Genomic DNA, 20,945 nt, shown 5'->3' with positions numbered 1-20,945 from the left:
GTGAGTAGCTTTAGTGTGTGTTTTAATGTCTGTGTAGGATTCAGAACATCACCACCCTGCTGTCAACCGTAGCGCAAAGGAAAACGCACCTTGACTCTTTTTTTTTTATTTTAAATCAGTAATTGTTTTCAATATCTGCTTGTATTAGCCTTCATTAGCCTGCATCTATATTTTAATATTTCTTTTTCTGAAATGCTTTATTGTTTCTTGTGCTTGCTTAATGCATCTTCCATGTAAATCCAGGTGGTGCTCAGAAGGTCGCTCAAAAACCAGAGTGATTCTGTCTATGGTGCCAAATTGGCCTCTCAGCAGACAAATGCTTCATGGTGATGTTTATTAAAGGGATCGAAGAGTAGGCCTCAAACACTGCTTTTGAGTAATTGTCTTATATATTGTGGAGCTAAGACTGTGTAACTCCGGGAAACTTTTAAACAAATCACGAGAAACGGAACAAACTTTTGACAAAATGAACCATTAACCATAATTAACAGTGTTAATTAGGCGACCCGACCCCAGATAAGCGGCAGAAGATGGATGGATGGATGGATGGATGGATGGATGGATGGATGGATGGATGGATGGATGGATGGATGGATGGATGGATGGATGGATGGATGGATGGCAGTGTTTTGGTAGTATATGTAATAAATTCAAAAATCTCAGGATTTAACACTTAAAACAAGATTAAGATAAGAAACTTAAAAATGTTCATATGTAATTTTCTTTTCTGATTACTATGACCATTTTCAAGCTACAACAAATGTGACTTAATTTGCAAGAATAATCTGGGATTTCATTCTTTGCTGGACCATCAGACCAATTTGTCCTGTGCAACTGGGTTTCATGCAAGAGTTTGCACAAAGATGTCACATAAAATATAAGATACAGCTGACACTGTAGAACTCTTTCCTGGAGCAACAGATGAAAGTGTCCATACCACGATTCTGTAATTGGTTACCACCTCCCAGCTCCATCTCACTCTGAGCCATCACTCTTGCTGCTTTCTCTCCTCACTTATCTCTTTATCCATTTTACTCTCTTCGATCTTCCGGTATAACTGTCTGTCTCTGCCTTTTTCCCTCTTCCTTCATCTCTCTGTCTTATGTTTCCTATTTATTTCCTTCTCTCTTTTCTTAATCCTACCTTGTCTGGGTCTTGCTGTACTATTTTTTTTTCTCTTTTGTACATGTGAAGGTTTTTCGCTTTGAAATGAGGTGTTAGTCACAAATCAGAAGAACAAAGGACATCCTATTTGCCTTTGTAAAGCTATTCTCGAAACCAAAGAATAGCACAGTGGCTCATTGTTGCTTGATAACATATACTGTTTGATGAAGGAACATTTCCAGCACTCAGATACATTTCTATCAACTAATTCTTTCAATAATTCCAGTATGCTTGCATTGAGCAGAGTCGTTGGGACTTGCCTGAAAAGAACATAACTCTAAAGTCAAGTTTGTTAGAAGTGGTAAATAACATTTTCTTCACATAGCACAAGGTTCAACTGGGGACAATTTTGCTCTCCACAACAATACATTAACAGGGGATTGGAGGAGTAATCCAGCCTTACCCCAGCCGAGTATTTAATGACTTGAAAATCACAGCAGTTTCAACATAACTCGCCTTCATAATCAATTATTGTGGAAAAGGTTGAAAATAGCAGCCAGCCACTCTTTGTTTTGCTAAAACGGCAGGTTCTTTTAATCTAACATGAAACTCCTGACATTAAACATAGACAATGTAGCAATTTGTTTAAAGGGATTATAACTGTACTCGCAGTGTGAAGACCTCTCACTTTTCACAACTCAAACATCTTAATCAGCCACCTTTTTAACCAGCAAAGTAAAAGTATTTTTTTTTTTTTATTTCACTAGACCTGCTGAGATTCTAGTTCTTCTAAAAACCACCTGAAAGGTTTATTTTAACTCGATGTCAGAAGACCCTTTCAATGACAAGATACTTAAAAAGGCTTCGCTGTTTGAACCAATTTCTAATGTACTCACAGAAAAGTAGTTGAATGTCAGGAACAATTTATTTTAAATAACTTTGACTTCTGGCACTTTTTCACGTTGTGTATGTAAAATACTGAACAATTATTACTGAAATATAGCCAAATAATATCAGAAGGCAATGCAAAGATTAGATTTTTGATTTACAACCCAATTAAAACAGAACGAAGTGACTGAACAGGCTAAACACTGTTGGAAAATATTGGTAGTATTTAGTATTAAACACAAAACATTTACTGTGGTGTTCAATAAGCATCACTACGCAGCTGTTCATCTGTTGCAAATTATATAGATATATTGGTGATTTTATATCGAATGCACTCAATTTTACTTAAGAGTCATTGCCGCTTCATGTGATTGTTATTGACAGCATTTAGCATCATAATGGTACTTATTGTTATTTTGGTCATAATGGTTATATTGTTAGTCAATATCGCCATGATGTGTTTGTGCAACGTCGTAGTTACCTTAATGAACAAATAGCTACATGACGGCATAATGTGCAATATCTTATATTATTGTACAAAGGGATTGTAGGCATACATAATCGTTTACATAACCCTGAGGGATTTTAGTGTTAACATTGCTTTATAAAACTTTAGTGTACAACTTTTACAACTACTACAATCTAAATCACATGGACAATATATATTGTGACATAAAGAGAACCGGACAAATGCAACATACAAAACAACATTTGAACGCAAGTGAGAAAATACTGAAGAAAAGATAGCAGAAACATTTTTACTTTTTTGTTTTTGGTAGAAAGCAGCAAAGCTTATTTCAGGTCATTTGTGTCCCTCGTGTGTTGCAGGCCCAGTGAAAGCTGTCATCCTTAGCTAGAGCACTCCAACATATAATTAAGGATGGGACATGTTGTATTTTTTTTAAGTGCTCTATAATCATCAGAATAGTATTTAACAAAATAACAGTCATGTCAGTCACACTGTAAGATTTTATAATAATCCCAGGCTTTTAGGCGATACTTAAATTAATGTCATGGTGGGGTAATAATTATCTGCTGATAATCAGCATAATAATTGTGCAGTTAAAAAATGCTTTAAGCTCAATTGGCTCTACACCAGGGCGGAACAGAGAAATCTGCTGTAATAACAGATCATGTCTCACATTTCACATTGATCTATTAGCAAGCATTTTACTTCCACATGCAGTGTATTTACCATAAAATATCCTAAATCAGCAGGTTTCCCTGCAACTCCCCACGGCGCAGCTCATATACAGGGTAAACATGGCTGCTGCAGCAGGTACAAATATTTGACTTTTCATGGTAGGAGTGTTAGGTTGATACCACAAACACCCCGTATGGCTCAGGGATTAACATGGAGTACATGTTCACATAGTGATAAATCACTTTTTTGTTTCATTAAAAAGAGGCGATGCAGAGAGGAGCGATTGTTAAAAAAAAAAAAAAAAATATATATATATATATATATATATATATATATATATATATATATATATATATATATATATATATATATATATATATGCAAACCTTACAATGGCTACTTGTGTATCATATTCTTTTTTTATAGCTAAATATATATATTTAGTGTCGGTTTCTAAATAAAATATGGATTGAAACTGATTACAAATGCAAACATTTTTATTTAAGCTGTTGAACTTGACATTTTGGATCTTCAATGAGGGTTTTTTTCTTCAAAACCCAAGTATAGAGCCACTTGTTTTTCCTTCAGTAAATACAGCTACATATCACACCATCCTTTTAACGTTAGAAGCCTTGGGTTTGAACCTTTAATCACCTGGCCTAGTTGAAAACTAAACTATAATGTGGCATCTGTTGTCAACATCCCAAGAATTATTTCTTCGATACATCGGCTGACCATCCTGTGCTGAAAGTATAATGCTCTACACAGTGAATGAGTGCCCAAAGTTACAACCAAAAAATATTATAAATAGGGCCCACTCCCCCAACAGCACCAGGCTGTAGAGTCAGCAACAGCTACCATTTGGTTTATGGAAATCAATAAATCTTCATTAGTGCAGACAGAATGTCTGCTTAGCATAGCATGAGATTAGGCACCATTGGTTGCAACACTGTTACACTACTTGTTTGCTTATTTATTTGTTAGTATAGCTGTAAATAAATCTAAGTAAGTAATCTTCAGATTTTAAAGATGCAGATCCACAGCAGCGAGATATTACAAACTCCAAAGTATCGGTTTTGATAATAGGTGTGATTTAAAATATTCCTACGCCATACAGAATAGCATGCAAAGGTTTAAAGCCTCAAAACATGGAGAGATATGAATCCTATTAATATTAGGAAATTAGTTTGAGAGGTTTGCACTAATTTTTCTGACTTTTTTTGTAGTTGATGTAATTGTTGTGAGATTAGTTCACCTATTCAAGCAACAAAACAAGGAACTGTGCGACACTTTAGTGTGCAAATAAGAGCAATTCCATTTTTTCTGCTTTAATAAGGCTTGTATCAATCATCTGATATGTCCAGAAGCTTGGCTCTCACTCAGATTTCCACATCTACCTGCCTCACTCTCTGCCTTGCCAAAATAACTTGCCTGAGGGGAAATTGGGGTTGAAACACTCGGGTTAAAGGTATAATTAAATTCAAACTCAATTGTGGCATGTCCAGCAGTCTGAGAGACGAATTAAAAAGAGGCTGGGGAAACAGAAGGCTCAGGAGAATATTTGAGTTTTCCTATATTATATTTGAATTTCAAAGAGAGTTTCTTTTGCTACAGACTCATTGAATAAAATATTTTCATTCGGCTAGGGTCTGTGCAATGTGATAGGCAGCAGGCATAAATCTGTGCAAGGTAATGTTCATGTGACTTCCATTTTTCATCATAGTCATTTTTATACCAAATCTTTAACCTTCTTTTATTCCAAAATTGTTCCCCTTTTACTCTCTTTGCATAAAAAAACCCTCCACAGTTTCAAGACCATTTTTCTTTTTTTTTTTTTTTTTTTTTTGTATACGCATAGCCATGGACATGCCTGCAGAATTGACAGCCCTCAACATCACTCCACAAGGTGCCCTGCTGAGGTGGAACCCTCCCCTGTCCAATGTGGACAACTACGTGCTGACCATCACACATAACCAGCGTGAGTTGTCATCCGCTTGCTTTTATTCGTTTGCTCTCTGTTTTTCCCTAAAACTAATAAATTAATAGACGTTGAAAGGCAACAATTCCACAGCTTTTGTCTCTTGCATGACGTACTTGCATCTATTTAAGGTTTTTAATTTTTGGGATGTCTCTTGTGTGACTGCCAAAGTTCAAGACATCAATTTAGAACTTTTCCAAGCTCACATGTGATTGATGTTTTATTTAGTTTTGTGTGATTTATGCGTAGCTAGATGTTTTTCGCACATAATTAAAAAAAAGAACTCAGCCCTCATTTCCCATCTTAGCCTCTAATTAGCAGATCTTCAAATGTTTGAAATGCTCCAAGAATACCACATACATTATGTATGTTGTAATACTGATATAAATACAGTAATTAGTGGTGTCCCATTCAGATTTTTTGTTTCATTCCTAGTTGGGAACAGTCTCTACTATCCATTTTACTTGACAGTAATAAGATAACTTGTCCCAACTGGAGTTTCTGTAGACTAAACTCAACTGCATGAAATGTTAAAAGAACAAGTTAACCAAGCCAGAAAGGCTAGAATATGTCCATCATGGGTTTTGTTTTTGATAGTGCTCCAGTAGCAGACAAACATGCAGCCTTGTCGTTGTTTTTTCTAAGACAAATTGCTAAGTTGAAGTCAAACCGCCCAACAAAAGACCAAAGGTTGGATTATTGTAATGCTTTCTATGCTGGACTAGTTAAATCATCTCTGCATCGTCTACAAACTGTGGAAAATGTGGCAGCTCGCCTTTTAACAGGTACTAGATAATGAGAACACATCTCAGATTTCGGTTCGTTTGCTTCCTGTTGGTTTTAGGACTGATTTTAAGATTGTCTTATTTTTAAAATTTTAAACGGATTGGCTGCATCACATCTCAATTATCTTAACACTCACATTGTAGTGAATTTGGTCTGCCAGTCGGTTTCTTTTTGATGCTCCGAGATCTGGGTTAAAATTCAGAGGTGATTGTCCTTTTGCAATTTATGCTCCTAAACTTTGGAATTTCATATGCAGAAGACTGAGATGGTAGAGGCTTTTAAATCTTTGCTCAAGACCCATTTTTTTATCCTTCAGCCTTTGATTTTTGTTATAATGACAGTTTTGGAGCATAGTCTTATTTCACTTAAACCTTATTTTTATATTTATTTTTCTTTAATTGTACAGTATTGACATTGACATTGAGATTAGAGATCCTTTAAGACATTGCAGAGCTGCAGGACCTTTTCTCATTTTGTTTGATTGATGGCTAATTTAAACTTGGTTCAAACAATGCAGTTGTTAAAGAACATGAACTTTGTATGCAGTTCTTGTCTTCTGTGTCCAGATTTGAAATGAAGAGTCAGGTCATTTTTGAACTAATGCTGTGATACGAAAGCAGAAAGAGTTGATGTTCTTTTTAAGCAAGCAAAACACAGATTGAGTAGCTAATTAACACATGCTTTTTGGGACTTCTCTTAATATTTCTACACGATATGGTGGAAAAGTGACTGCAGAGACACTTTGGATTGCTACTCCTTTAAATTTTACATCATTTGGCTGAATAGATACATAAATTTCTTCGTAGGTTAGAAGGCAACCAGATTATATTAGACAAAGAAATGTATCTGATATGAGATAAGAGTATGTGTATGCTGAACAGATATTTGTTTAAAAAAAAAAGCATCAACCAGGATTTGTAAAAGTGCAAAGTAAGGTTTCAACACATTCCCTTGAATGTTAATATGGCCAACCCAGATCAATAAATAAATACTGCACTGAAAATTGCACTGCATTACAAGAAAGATTTGAATCGGCAGGAACACCCACATAAAATCCATAAAAGCAAACCTACATAAATAGCAAAAACTGGTGTGCTCTCCATCACTTTGTGTCACTCTCAGGCACTTGAGTGCCATTAAGCGAAATATGTATTCTCTTATAAAGAAGAAAGCTTATTGCATGTAAGTTTTCATCAATTTTTCTTGCAGTGAAAGATCTTGCATATCAGATTGGTATAAGAAATAGAGAAGTTTGTTGTCCATCAAATACCTTGTACAAAATGCTGTAGTACCATACTGTTTTTTGTTAAAGATTTTTTATAGACTCAGTTAAACAAAACAAATACATTGTCAAATGTCTAAGTTCACAAAACACTTACAGTTGTGATAAGAAACTAAAGTACTGCTTGACCAATGATAAGACCAAACATGTTTCCCGTTCTATATGTTAGTCACAAATGCACAGCTGATTGATTCTGATCAGACTTGAGTTATTTCGGAAAGAAGAACGGACAGATATGTTAATTTGTAGACATACAGTTCTGGACATAAAAGACAACTTTTGCTGCTGTAAAGGCAGCAAATGCTTGTGCAACAAAGTATTGATTCAAAGTGGTGGGGATACATATGCAATTATTGTCACCTTTTTTTTTTTTTTAGAAAAAGTCAAAAACAATTTCTTCCAATTCACAATTTACTCAGGATAATAAAAAAGTACTTGTTGGCTATGTTTTATTTTTTTTCTCTCTCTTTTTTTTTTTTTTTTAGTGACAGCAGACACTTTCCTGGTTGAAGGAAACAAGCATGAGCACCAGCTGTCCAACCTCAAGCCAAGCACCACCTACTCAGTGGCGCTGTATGCCACCAAAGGACCCCTGACAAGTGGCACTGTGATCACCAACCTTCAGACACGTATGTGTTAAATTTATTTAGCTGGTCTCAGCACAATCGGCTCCACTCTGCCTCCGTGGTTACCAGTGGCGCCTCACAGTGGGACGCCCTCTCTCATTCTGATTCAGTCCATTCTGTGTCAAATTGAGATGTTTCACACTGTTTGCACAAGCTCTCAGTGGGTGCATAATTTAATTCACAGGAAAACTTTTTGCATGAATGAGTACTTTTTTTTTTTTTTTTTAGACATTCATGGAAATCTTTTTTAGTTTTTTTTGTTTGTTTGTTTGTTTGTTTCTTAGAAGTCAGCTACTCTTTTTTATTGTCTCAGAAGACATACAACAACATTATTTTTTAGATAATATTTCCTGCTCAGATTTAGCCTCAGTTTTGGTTTTATTTGATCGAACCATAACAACATGTTAACTCTTTTTAGACAAAGGTCTTCGTGAGTATGGATGGTATGTGGACAGTTTTTCAACTTTTAACCAAAGTTGCACATTTTTTAGACTGAAGACATGTTCATATTTTGTCATTTGGGGCTAGCTGAGAATCTATTGATATGGCTTCAATTGTTATTTAATTTCTAGGCATTAGTTTTGACCATTTTTTGAGCTATCAAGATATTATCTATTTCTGCTTATACGACTTTATTTGTTGAAAAAAATCCAACAAAGCCTGCAGTAATTTCTATACTTCCCACATATTTTTCTACTGGAGCGTCTGTCCATCCATTATTTTACATGCTTATCTTTACTGGGATTGGAGAGGTGCTGGAATTTATCTCCAATGGTCTATGGGTGGGAGACGGGGGTTGCCAGTCCATCGCAGTACAACACAGAGAAAGACAGGACAAACAGCCATGCATTCACACCCACACCAAAGGAGAAATTAGAGAGACCAATTAGAGAGACCAATCGATATCACACTCATGTTTGTCGACTGTGGGAGGACACCGGAGTACACGGAGAGATGCACAGGGAGAACATGCAGACTCCATGCAGAAATTTGATACAGGACCTTCTTGCTGCAAAGCAACAGTGCTACCAACTGCACCACTGGCATCCCTGTTTTAGAGCATATTGTGATGGACACAGGACAAATGTACAACAAAAAAAAGTCAATTTAGCACAAATGATTTTCTGGACTTCATTAATTTTTCCATCTAGCATTGGATGAAAAAATCTGCACTTTCTGTCTGATTTCTAATCTTCTTACGAGGATCGAAGGGAGTTGAGAGGGTTTGGTGTTCATTCCTCCACATCCTTTCGATCCACTTTCTGACCCAGTCAGCAGAGTGACAGAATTCTCTCACCTAAAGTCCATGGAGATATCACTTCTTATCTGGGTCCTATTCTCTCAGCCAACAGACACGATGAACATCCAGCTTTTTAAATCTCTCTATATTGAATAAGTCTCTTGCGTCTGGCTTGGATTGCTCTGAGGAATAATAGGAGGCAATATGTGTCTGTCCAACAGCCTGGGGTGTTTGGTTTCAGATCCCACCTGGGAGCAAAGCTCAATGTAACAACAGAGTGTGAAAAGTTGTTTGCCGCGTTGGATCATAAGAAGTTTACTTGTGGATGATAAGGAGGCACAGTCAAAAACTCTTCTGCTAAAAAATAAATAAATGAAGGAGTTTAATAGAAGGTAAAAAATCAATTAAGACATGCAAGATGATGCTGGCAAATGATATTTGATCATTGGGTGAAAATCTTTCTCTATACTTTATCAAATACCCCTGTTTTCTTTAGAAAGAGACCACAGAAAGAGTAACACATAGACTCTAGAAACACCTAGAGTATCGACTGAAGATCTTCACTGTGAATGCTTGCAGACAATTATTAAAGCAAGGCATTAATTGGAAAGGGTATTTGTTATAGAAAATAAAAAGTTAAAAATTAGACATACTTGACTGAAGGTCACAGTCAAACAACCATTAGGACTAGATGAAGGTTGGGATTTACCCAAACTGCATTTCTGTTAAATAACAAAATAAATTATTTGTATTTTAATACAAATAATTTATTAAATGTAAAAAAAAATAATGTTTTATATAATAAATGAATATCAATAAGACTGATAAAAGTCTTACAAAAATATGAATTTGACAAAAATATTAAGAAGATCGATGACAGCATTTCAAACATGGTGGTCTGCCCTTGTTGAACTCAGGCTATGCTGCTACCTAAATTCCAATTTCATGTATTTTTCAGTCCAGCTTTTTCCAATCACTTTCCCATTCTCGACACCAAGCCACATATGGCAAGTGTTGCATCATGACTCCAGTAGACTTGAAAGCAAACATGTTGACATGGTGAGACACATTCTGAAAGCTAGTTTCACTTCAAACTTTTCTTCTTTCACTTGCATCCGTAACTTTATCTGCCAGCTTATTGGGGACAGAATACAATTAAAGTAATTGTTACTAGCTGTAGCTCTGAAAACATTTCTTTTTCTTGAGTTATTGTGAGGAAAACAAAACATTCATCCAGCATGAGAGTTTTTAATCCCTCATGGAGCAACAGTAGCTTCCTCTTTAATAAGAAACAAGCTCTAGGAAGGCTGCATGGACTTTTAGTTATTAATTTGGTTATTATACTATGTTATAATGTGAACAAAGTATCAGGTCAGCCTGGTGCATATTCAGCAGTAAACGGGACTGGAAGACACATTAAATTGAATCTTTTGTGCGAGTGTGTTTGCACATTTCTTAAAATGATTTTTCAGCTAAAATTATATAATTGTAATGAATAGAAATCATGTACATGGTTTCAACTAAGTTAATGAAAATGTGTAACCGTGTGATCGTAAAAGAGATCATTACTTCCTCTATGTGCACTAACCTAATCATCTGTTTTTGCTGATAAATTGTCAAAATACATTGCTTAGGGTTCCATCTTCATTTTTTATTTATTTTTTTTTTATGTGGAAATCTTCAAATTTTTGCGAATTCTGCATTATTTTTGCCTAAAAATGTCCCAGATGTCTAAGACGACAGATCTTCTCCTGGAGGAACAGCCACAGTGTGAGCATGGTTAGATACCCCATATTTTAATGAATTGGAAAGTTTTTTGTAAAATAGCAAAAAACTTCAAAACACCTAGTGAGGAAAAAGTGACTAAGCGTGTTTGGACAATTCATGTCAATAACACTTCCTGGATCTATTTTTTCATATTTCTTAGAGTCTTTTAATTTCGTCTTTACCAACCAATACAATGTGCACATGTAACAAAATTTGGAAGGTAACTATAAATATACAGGGTGTCTATATATCTTGTTTTTCCGCCAGGCCATCTCTATGTTTTTAGTTGCATCCCATTACTAATAAAATGCCAGTCCATACGTTGAACTTTGATGCTGTGTCTGTCTGGAGTTATATTTCAATATTAAATCTACTCCTGCTTGGTTATAATTTATTACAGGGAAGGAGATCTCGAATCAAAGTTATTTTCTCATGGTCAGTGCAATGTATTTAAAAGATCTCTGCAAATGCCAGTGATAGCTGCCCAAGCTAAAAGGTCAGCAAAAGTTTCACTTGTGAAACTTTAAAATTTTCTCCTAGGAATAAGTGACATTTCCACAAAGTCGCAGAGAAAGAAGTGGAGGAAAAAAAAAAGGCCAATCGCACCCTTTCGCTTTTATTTATTTATTTATTAGTGATGGAGTTCTTTGTAGATCCCCAAACCTCTTAGACACAGCTGAGAGTGGTTTTGTTGTCTGGCCCGTACGCCTCAAGAGCTCAGTATAGAGTAAGACAGCATGCCTCCCGGAAGGCTGATATTTAAGCTCTCAGGGTGGAAAATAGCAGACTTTGCTGCAGGTGTCTCGGGGAGTATTTTTGACTGGAGTAGCAGGACGTTTTCTCTCATGTGCCTCAGTCAGCTTGTTGAGTAGTTATTGGTATGGCGATGAAGCAGCTATAATCCTTGCTTGGGGCACCTTCCCACAGTCCTCCTGGATTGCTGTACACCAAGTGTTAAGAGCTGCTAGTACATAACCACAATCTTACATTTTCAGGCAAAGGGTGCATTTCTGACTAGTTGCATGCTTGCTTTCAGCTTCACACAAAGTTTTGCTAGTTTTCAAACTGCTTGCAGCTCCAGTTGTTCATATTTTAACTTAGATTTTCTTTTCTTATCTAGATTCATGTCATTATTATACCTCTAGATACTTCTTGCACACCTCTACTGATGTGCTCATTTGTAGTTGGTGGTGAAATAACACCATGAGGCGAAGTCGGTTTGTCCAATATACCCTGTAGTCTCCTTTAGTCTAAATTATGCAGATGATGAAGATGCTATCCATATAAAGTTCTGGATAACTTTTCAAAGCAATCACTTTTCACCAATGGGAAAAAAAAAATAGCCTTTTTTAATTCTGAACTGGGGGCTCATTGGGAAGGTTTTTTTTTTCCAAATTTTTATTAGGAAAACCAGTGTTGAAGAACTCAGGAGAAGAATCGATGAGACATGTACTGTGAAGAGATCAAATGGCACTTAAAAATAACTTGTCGAGAAGAGTGTCAAAATTTGCTGTGGTTCTCAAAATGGAGAAAGAAGAGCAAAAAATCAATTTGTTCTTTGACTGTGAAAGGCACCTTATCAGAGGGCCACCAGCAAGTCATGTTCAGTGTTTGGATGCAATAAAAAATGTGTCAAATTAATTAAATTATTTGTAACTAGTTGGTAAAGGTTAACTGCAGTTTTAAAAAATAAATAAATAAATAAATAAATAAATAAACTAATGTTTAAATTAGCAAGGTTCTTTTCAGATTTTTAAATAAATTTTAGTATATCACTGAATGAAGCAAATAAAATTTGCATTATGATGATGTACCAGTGTGGCTTTGTTTCATGTAGTAATAATATCCAGATACAGTTCAGATGAAAGTGTCATGCTACATGTTAACTATAGCAGCTTTACTGTTCATACTTCTTGAAATTATAAAACAAATTGGTAAATATTTAGATAATTCTATATTTTATGGAACAGTTTTCCTGTCGAGCAGTTCTACATTCACAAGTGTTAAATCCATAGCTGTGTAACGCTTACATTTTTACATGCACATTACACTGCTGAACTCTACTGGGCAATGATGATGCTACCCTGTCCTCAACTACCTGACAATTCTGGCTGCCTTTAATCTTCATATCAAGGAATCCTTAATATTTTAAGATATTTTCATTCAGTGTTTTTTTTTTCTCTTCTTCTTCTATTGCACACTCAACATAGCATTTTAGGAGAAACATTAATTAGCCTCCTTTACATGAAGTTTATTTTTGCTACAATGCCTTTCTACCCAATCCAAACACTGGATCAATAACCAAAAGGCTGAAATAAGGAAAGAACAAGAAATGTTCTGGACTGAAATCATGCTGGCATGGCAACACGGATATGCTGTGATGCTCAGCTGTTAGTCTGCACACCTTAGATAGACCATGACACCACAAATGTTCTCTGGCAATAGGATTGAAAGGTAAAAGTTCTGTAGTAAAAAAAAAAAAAAATACCTTTACGTTTTTCTCTAAGAAATGGTGCTCCATTAAATGGACGGAGCCTGTTGCTGAGGTTGGAGACCTTGTCCTGTTAGGCGACGGGGCCTGGATAATACCCGTGTTAAACGGACGGCGGAGTCCGGCAACGACAGGCGCTTAAATTCCGTAACAAAAGTATGTTTTTATCTTTTCTTTTTTTTAATCTTTTTCGTTTTTTTCTTTTTCCAAAATCTCTTTCTCTTTCTTACTGTTTATTCAATGTCATGCTGTTCTTTTTTCTCTTTAATTATGTAAAGCACCTTGAAATGCCTTGCTGCTGAAATGTGCTATGCAAATAAAATTTGATTGATTGATTAAAACTATAATTAAAGCAATGCAGCTCTAATCATTTCCCATCACCACACCAGGGTGAGGTGCAGCTCACAGATCCTTCTGCAACCCATGAACTTGCATCTGATCTTTTCTCTTTTGTACTAGATTAACCAGCATGTGTTCATATAAAATTTAGGTAGCAAGTAATCAAATGCACACTCCCTCATGAAAACCTCCCATCACCATGCTGGCTCCACTCTTGGCGCAATTAAACGTGTTACTATACGCTTTGGTTTTCTCAAAATAATCAATTCAATTTAGACATTAGAGTTCCAGCCTTACATTTTGTTTTTGAAACTATATACCTTAATGCACTGAAACAAGTTTTTCTCATAGTGGTAGACATAGATGGAGTAATTTACGTTCTTGTCCACAAATACATGTACATAATATGAATCGAGGTTTTTATGTCTCACTTCACTTGTTTTCCTGACATAGCAACACTTCATGCTGGAAAAAAAAAAAAGACTTTCTTGAAATAATCAGCCAGATTCCAGGTGATAATGTAATTAATGTAACGTGTTTTCTCAGTCTCCAATCACTTGTAGATGGTAGTTCTGAGAAATTACGTACTGGGCTCAGTCAGCCTAATCATTGTTGCTATATTTTTCCACACTACTTATATATTTGGTTAGTTTTTCATTAGTTTTTCAAAGTAGCCAGATTGCAAGAGTGCTTGTATCATGTTATCCATCATCACTGTATTTTCATCGCTTTAATTCATATTTTATTTTCTTTAATTACCTGCAGGAAGTAAATTAATCTTGTATACATTGTGAATACATTTCCATTTACTTAGAAGAGGTCCCAGAGATGCCACTTAAAAAAAATATATCTTTGTCCATCTTATATCATTACAGCAATTTACTGCAAATAGAGCTGCTTTTCCATCTGCTGCTTTATATTTGTGTTTTTTTTTTTCTTCCTCTAATGTTGTTGGCGTATTTAATGGATCATCCGATGTAGCCAAACCCATTCATCTCAGTGTTATTGTTCAAATCTCATGCTTGAATAAGACGGTGTCGGAGTTGACACCTGCTCACCTGTGCTTTGTGCAAAGGTTTAATTGTGGGCGAATGAAATAGAGGTGCCAGACTTAATTGGAGAATGAAGAGGAAGGAAGAATAGAGACTGTTGTCCACATAATCCTCACCATCTGTGTTCATCAACACGAGTGTTTGATGAGAATAACATATGGGGTCTTTTCACTGTTGGCCACGATAGACTAGAACTGTGGTTCTAAAAGCCGCAGCAGGGAGTTCTGAAAACACTGTGGACTAAGTATTAAAATGTGAACTAGCACGCCCTATCTGTCCCTTCTCCATGCATCCTCTCTGCTCTGCTACAGCTCTCCCTCAAAAGCTGCTCCTTCACCACCGAACCTGCAAAGAACTTGAGAAATTGTTTGTTTTCCCGTAATGTTGTTTCTAAACCATTAGCACAGCAAAAACTCACCCGCACTCTTGAGCTTGAAGAACGGTATGTGCTGTGTGGGGGAAGGGCAACAGCAGCATTTACTCGAGCATGATTGACATCCTGACTCAGTAGAGTATTTTTGCAAATGGCAGTAGGACCGAGGAGCCACAGGAGCTTGATTTTTTTTATTTTTATTTTTTTCAAAGATTGTCTACCTCATATCTTACTGTAAGGACATAGTGATAGTTGTAACAAAAATACAACTTTATGACTGTTAAGTACTGCAGCTTTGAACCAGGCCTGGATTGGCTAATTGGCAGAGCTGATACATTTCCCAGTGGGCCGGCCAAATATTTGGACTGCAAAGCTGTTTGAATGTGAACTGGAGGTGTGACTGAAACATTATTTCTTTTTGTTTGTTTGTTTTGCTGAAGAAAAATGTTGGCCTGGGTAGGAACATTTAATGAGGCAACATTATAAACTACTCTACCAACAGAGGATTAGGTTACGACAAAGAAACAAACACAAAAGAGGGTAGAAAGAGAAAGATGAGGAAGATCTACAGGCTGAAAGAGAAAGAAAGTGTACTTTTACTCCAGTTCCTTAAAGATGTGACGGAGAGGAAAAGACAGAACAAACTTTAACACAGTGTGCAGGTTGCTGCTTTATCTGATCCCCATCGCACCTAAAACACCTTTTGTTTTCTCTTTCTCACTTAATCTTTACACAGTTTTCACAGCTGCCTTTCATTACAGTTGAGAAAATACGTTCCGCATCCATATGGAAGTTATCAGCGTTGGTCCATGCTGTTAATTACAGAGCTGTCATTGATCACAGCAGCAGTGTGTACTCACCTCAGTACTTAATTCACCAAAAGGTGGTGCTTCCAATGGTGTGAATTTCCTTTGTGTTTATACTCTTTAATGAGGTGTACAGGTTTGATTTTAGGTCAGTCTTTAAACTAAAGTGTAATTCTCCTGTTCTTACAGAGGAGGTACTAAATATAGAAGCCACAGTCTGTGTTACTAAACAGTGAATGAAGGAGACGAAAGCAAACATCAAAACCCAGAAGGTGTGTTTAAGAAAGGGACAGCAATGTATATAATATCTTCACTACATTTTCACCTCTGCATTTTATTTGTATTGATGCCCCTTCCTCCTCAGACTGAGCTCTTTCGGGTGACTTACTGATGATGCGCCCTAGAGTCATGATGTAACTCCAGGAAACAGATTTTGTGTATAGAAGGTCATTTAATTTTTTTTTTTTTTTTTTTTTTTGTCATACAATAAAATGCAGTTACAGCTTGTCAATGCTTTCGGTGCTGTGCCGGTATATCTCACGTTGACTCTTGCAGGGTGATGTAAGGTGGGGAAATTGATGCGAGCTTGCTTTTTTATGTGGTTTAAGTACCAACAAAGGCTCTGTAATCAGGGCTTGTTCCAAAGTGTATAGGGACAAAGAAATTATACACGAATTGCGTGATGTAACATGCAGTAAAACTTTGGTGGGCTTTCTTATTAACGGCTCGGATGCTTGGGAGGCTATGATTTGTCTCTGGTAAAACAGAAAAGTGCCTTGCTGCTGTTTGTACAAGTTCCTGTGGGGTTTTAAGATTACTGACATGGTGATTTTGCTTCTCTTGAAGTTGCCCTGCAGTGTGGTTGTTCATGTTGTCACCTTTTTTCTTCTTTTTCTGTTTTGAGAAAGACATGCTTCATTCATGAGTATTTTTGCTTTCATCGCTACTATCACGACAAAGTAAAAAAAAAAAAAAATAAATCTCATTACGGAATATTTTCATTGTCAGTGTTTGTTGTAAGGTGTAATATATACAGTTGAAATTAGATATTCACATACAATTTATAAAAAGATACGTTTTGTTGTTTTTTCCTCTTACTGTCTGACATCCAGCTAAACATGTTCAGTTTTTTGTCCATTAGGTTGTCTCAAATAATGTTTGGTTTTTATTTCCTAAACTAATAGGTTGGAAAATGTTTTCATCTTTTTAAAATAATTACTTTCTTCCTATTTAGACATTTAAATACACAATTGATATACCTATAATAGGGCCATGATGGCCTTGCACGATTTGAAATGGTTAATTCACAATAGCTGAGTTTCATATCCACATAAGGCTACATGTAAAAGCACTCCGACATGGAGGAGTGCTTTATCAAAAAGCAAACAAACAGTGAGACCTTGTTTATATGTCAAAATTTAAATCCGACATAATTGGCTTCATTAGCTGAATGTGACATGATTTTTTTTAAATTATTATTATTATGCAGAAACTATGGTTTGTAACCTTTTTGAGTGGACCATTAAACCAGCTTATTTTAATGTGTTAGGTATTTATCTTTAAATTTTATCAGGGGGATTCGAATGTTCAGTAGCTCAATAACATGTTGACATTTTCTCCAACACGTTATGGGTTTCAGCATTAAGTTTTAAGCATTTTGCCCCTATAAAGAATAAAGAATCTGAAACGGAGGAACGTTAACCTTTTCACATAATCATTTTAGCATGTCTGAACTGCACTTCTCAAGTGTTTTAAAAGTTGTAAGCATATTTTTACTCCTGTCTTTACAAAAAGTGCTAATATGACTTTTCCTTCATGAACTATTCCTCGAATGTAAAGCCATTTGCTTCCTCTGCTTTTGGCAGCCATGGATGCACCTGTGAACCTGACGGCCAGTGAAGTGAACCACCGCAGCGGTCTCATTTCCTGGCAGCCGCCAATTGCAGAAATAGACAACTACATGCTCACTTACAAAACTCCTGATGGCAGCCGGAAAGTAAGTGATATTCTATGGTTCTTCTATACATAGGTGACAGCCTAATATGCTGTATGTCCATTATCATTAACACCTGAGGACAAGACGGCGTGTTCAAGTTCAGCGGTTCTGTGCAGTCACCAGTAAGAATGTAGCTAGAGCTTTTTTGAAGGAAAGTAGAAAGTAATTATTTGCCAATATTAAAGGATATCTAAAATAAAGACCCAATTATTTAATTTATTCTGTTATTTTCTACACATTTACATAGAATTTGGGTAGGATTGAAAATCCAAAGTGGCTGCCTTTACAATTATACATTAGAGAATATGCATTGTATCTTTCACTCAGGCTGTATATGAGCCGTTCATCAACACTGACAGATTGTTTCACACCAGCCACATGATAAAATTGCCTTTCCGTTAGAAGTATCACCCTAATGTGCCTCAGTAGAAACATTGTTTATTTTGATTAAGGGTTTTGATGTGACTGAGTGATTGTAACGAAGTGCGTTAAGGGAGAACTGTGTGCTTAAATCCACATGCAGAGACCTGCTGTGGCGATGAGCCACAACAAGTCTACCTGTTTCTGAGCACACACATTAACACAGTGACCTTGTAAGGGAACCATTAGCCATGTGGTTGCTCACTGGGGAGCACTAATACACAGGAAATGCAAAAGTAAACTTTCAAATGATTAATTTAAAATTCTGTTTTCAAAGCGAAAATATTAGCATTTCCCAGTTGCTGCCTTTTCCTCTCTGCAGGGTCATGTTTGTATTGAAGGAGAATAGCAAATGATGTATGCCCATTCCACACTTTTATAGTCTTAATTTAAAACATTTAAACTGCCTTTCCTTGTACAAAAGACGCTGTAACATGCTCACTTGCAAGCTAAAAGCAAATATTAATTTTAAGCTTTGAAATTTTTAGGGTAGTAGTAACATTTTCAGTCATTTTCAATACATGCAAGCAAAATGGTAAACTTTATTTAATCTAAATTTAAACACATGTTCTATCTGTTCTATCACAAACCGTTCCATACATTAAAATAATGAAATAAAAAAAAAAGTATTTTTGACTACTTGTTTTAGGGTTTAGTTTCCAAAAGTAAAAAAATAAAAATTCTATATTTTATTTGAGTACTTTTATTTACTTATGTTGAAATATCCCAATGGAAGCTTTGTGATAGAGCATGGCATGGTGTACCCTATTAAACATCAAAAATTTTAAAATATCTTGTGACCTCTGCCTAAAATAAGATGTTGGTTTTGTCACTAGTTATTTCAGGATATTGAGTCAAAGCAAATGAACACGTTGGCTCACTAGGCTGGACATCAGCTGCCTTCTGCTGCCAACTTGGTCCATCCGGCTGTTCACTGTATTTCACTTACTACTAAAACCAGAAATATACATTCACCAATTAAAAAGACATACACACATTTCTTTTCTCACTGTCTTAAGTTGAATCAGACCAAACTTCTCTTGTTTTAGGTTATTTAAAATTACCTAAATTATTTATATTTTCTAAATGCCAGAAACTGATTTTTCTGTAGCTTTCTTTGAATTCAGTAGTTTACATACATTTGGTCAGTACAAGAAATAATTGTCTTTTGAACTGTATGACTTGGGTCAAACTTTTGGGTTTCCTTCCACAAGCTTCTCCCAGTACTTTGCTGGAGTTCTGACCCATTCCTCCTAACAAAACTGGGATTCGCCATAGGATTGAGATGAGTTCTTTGTGATGGTCACGCCAAACATCGAGTTTGTTGTCCTTTGGTTGTATGCTTAGTGTTATCTCTTTGGTCTTTAATCTCCTGACTGATGTCTTTAGATGTGACATCAACATTTCCACATAATGTCCTTTCCTCATAATGCCATATTTTATGAAATGTACCAGTTTCTCCTACAGCAAAACAGCCCACAACATGATGCTGCCAACCCCATACTTCACATTTAAGATGGTGGCTTACAAGCATCTCTCTTTGTAACAATGGTCATTATGGCCATCGGATCAGAGGACATGTCTCCAAAACAGAAGGTCTTTGTCCCTTTATGCATTTACAAACTCGAATCCAGCTGTCTTTATATATATATGTATATATATATTTTTTTTTTTGTATGAATGGACCTGGAAAGAGGATCTGAGAGAGACAATAATCATTCATTATACAAGCTTCTGACTTTGAAGATATTAAAAATAATTAATTTATATCTTGTCTCTCCTTTTTGTGGCATTTTGCAAATAGAGATAATTTTGGTAATTCTAGCTGACCTAAAACAAGAGAAATCTGGTCTGATTTTCCTTCAGCAGTGAGGAAAAATGTGTGTTTTTATTCAGACTATGTAAACATCTGGTTTCAACTGTATCTGAGATGGGTCCCGAGGGTAACAGGCCTATGAGGGAAACTTAGACATTCATCTCCCCAGCGACTTTCTCCAGGTCATTGTGGAGGATATAAAATAATTCCCAGGCTAGCAGAAATATACAGTCTCTACAGTCTCTCCTTAAGGGCTTTAGGGCTTGGCAGTAGTATTCATGCTACTTCCAGCTCTGGATCCCACTGAGATTTGAAGTTTTGGCTTCTAATGAGGACATAAAACAGAAGATAGTTGACACTCTTTTCATCCTCAAATGCAAATTAATCAAACTATTTGCACCTTCCTTTGGACTACAGTTATTTAAATAACTGCGCAGAATTTATGTTGACATTTCGGCCTTTTATTTTATATTTTATATTTTGGGGAGTCTACATGCCACTTTGCTGCTGTAGCACCATAATTTCCCTTTTATGAAATTTCGATTCTGCTCTCTGTCTGCTCAGAAGAAGAAACATGGAAGCAACAAAGAAGAAATAAATTGATTTGTTATTGCAGTTTTTCTAACCTTGTTGTTCCTGAAGGTCAAATTGTTCACAATGAAAAAAAAAAAAAGGAAATTTCTTCATAATTCATTTAAACAAGCATTGATGTTGATGTTCTCCTGCTAATGATCTGACACTTAATTTCTTGTATCTGTTTTGTGTTTCGGACCACTCTCTGACTGAGACTGTTATTGTACTTATGCACATGCATGCCCAGGGTGGTAATCCAAAAAA

The 20,945-nt window shown here is 35.9% G+C and overlaps 1 protein-coding gene across 3 annotated transcripts in view; it reads left to right on the top strand.

Moving 5' to 3' along the window:
* The window catches only part of tnr (tenascin R (restrictin, janusin)), a 110,141-nt gene that overhangs the window by 67,607 nt on the left and 21,589 nt on the right, over positions 1 to 20,945 (top strand). For all 3 annotated transcript variants that reach the window (XM_015044657.1, XM_015044658.1, XM_015044656.1), the window contains 3 exons: positions 4,995 to 5,114; positions 7,668 to 7,811; positions 17,742 to 17,872. In XM_015044657.1, the coding sequence (XP_014900143.1) occupies positions 4,995 to 5,114; positions 7,668 to 7,811; positions 17,742 to 17,872 (395 nt within the window). The remainder of the gene's footprint in view (positions 1 to 4,994; positions 5,115 to 7,667; positions 7,812 to 17,741; positions 17,873 to 20,945) is intronic.

Source organism: Poecilia latipinna, unplaced genomic scaffold (assembly GCF_001443285.1).
Source record: "Poecilia latipinna isolate Pla-1442-1.1 unplaced genomic scaffold, P_latipinna-1.0 Scaffold685, whole genome shotgun sequence".
Lineage (NCBI taxonomy): Eukaryota > Metazoa > Chordata > Actinopteri > Cyprinodontiformes > Poeciliidae > Poecilia > Poecilia latipinna.
The sequence above is the reverse complement of the archived record's forward strand: the minus strand, read 5'-3'. Positions and strand labels throughout refer to the sequence as shown.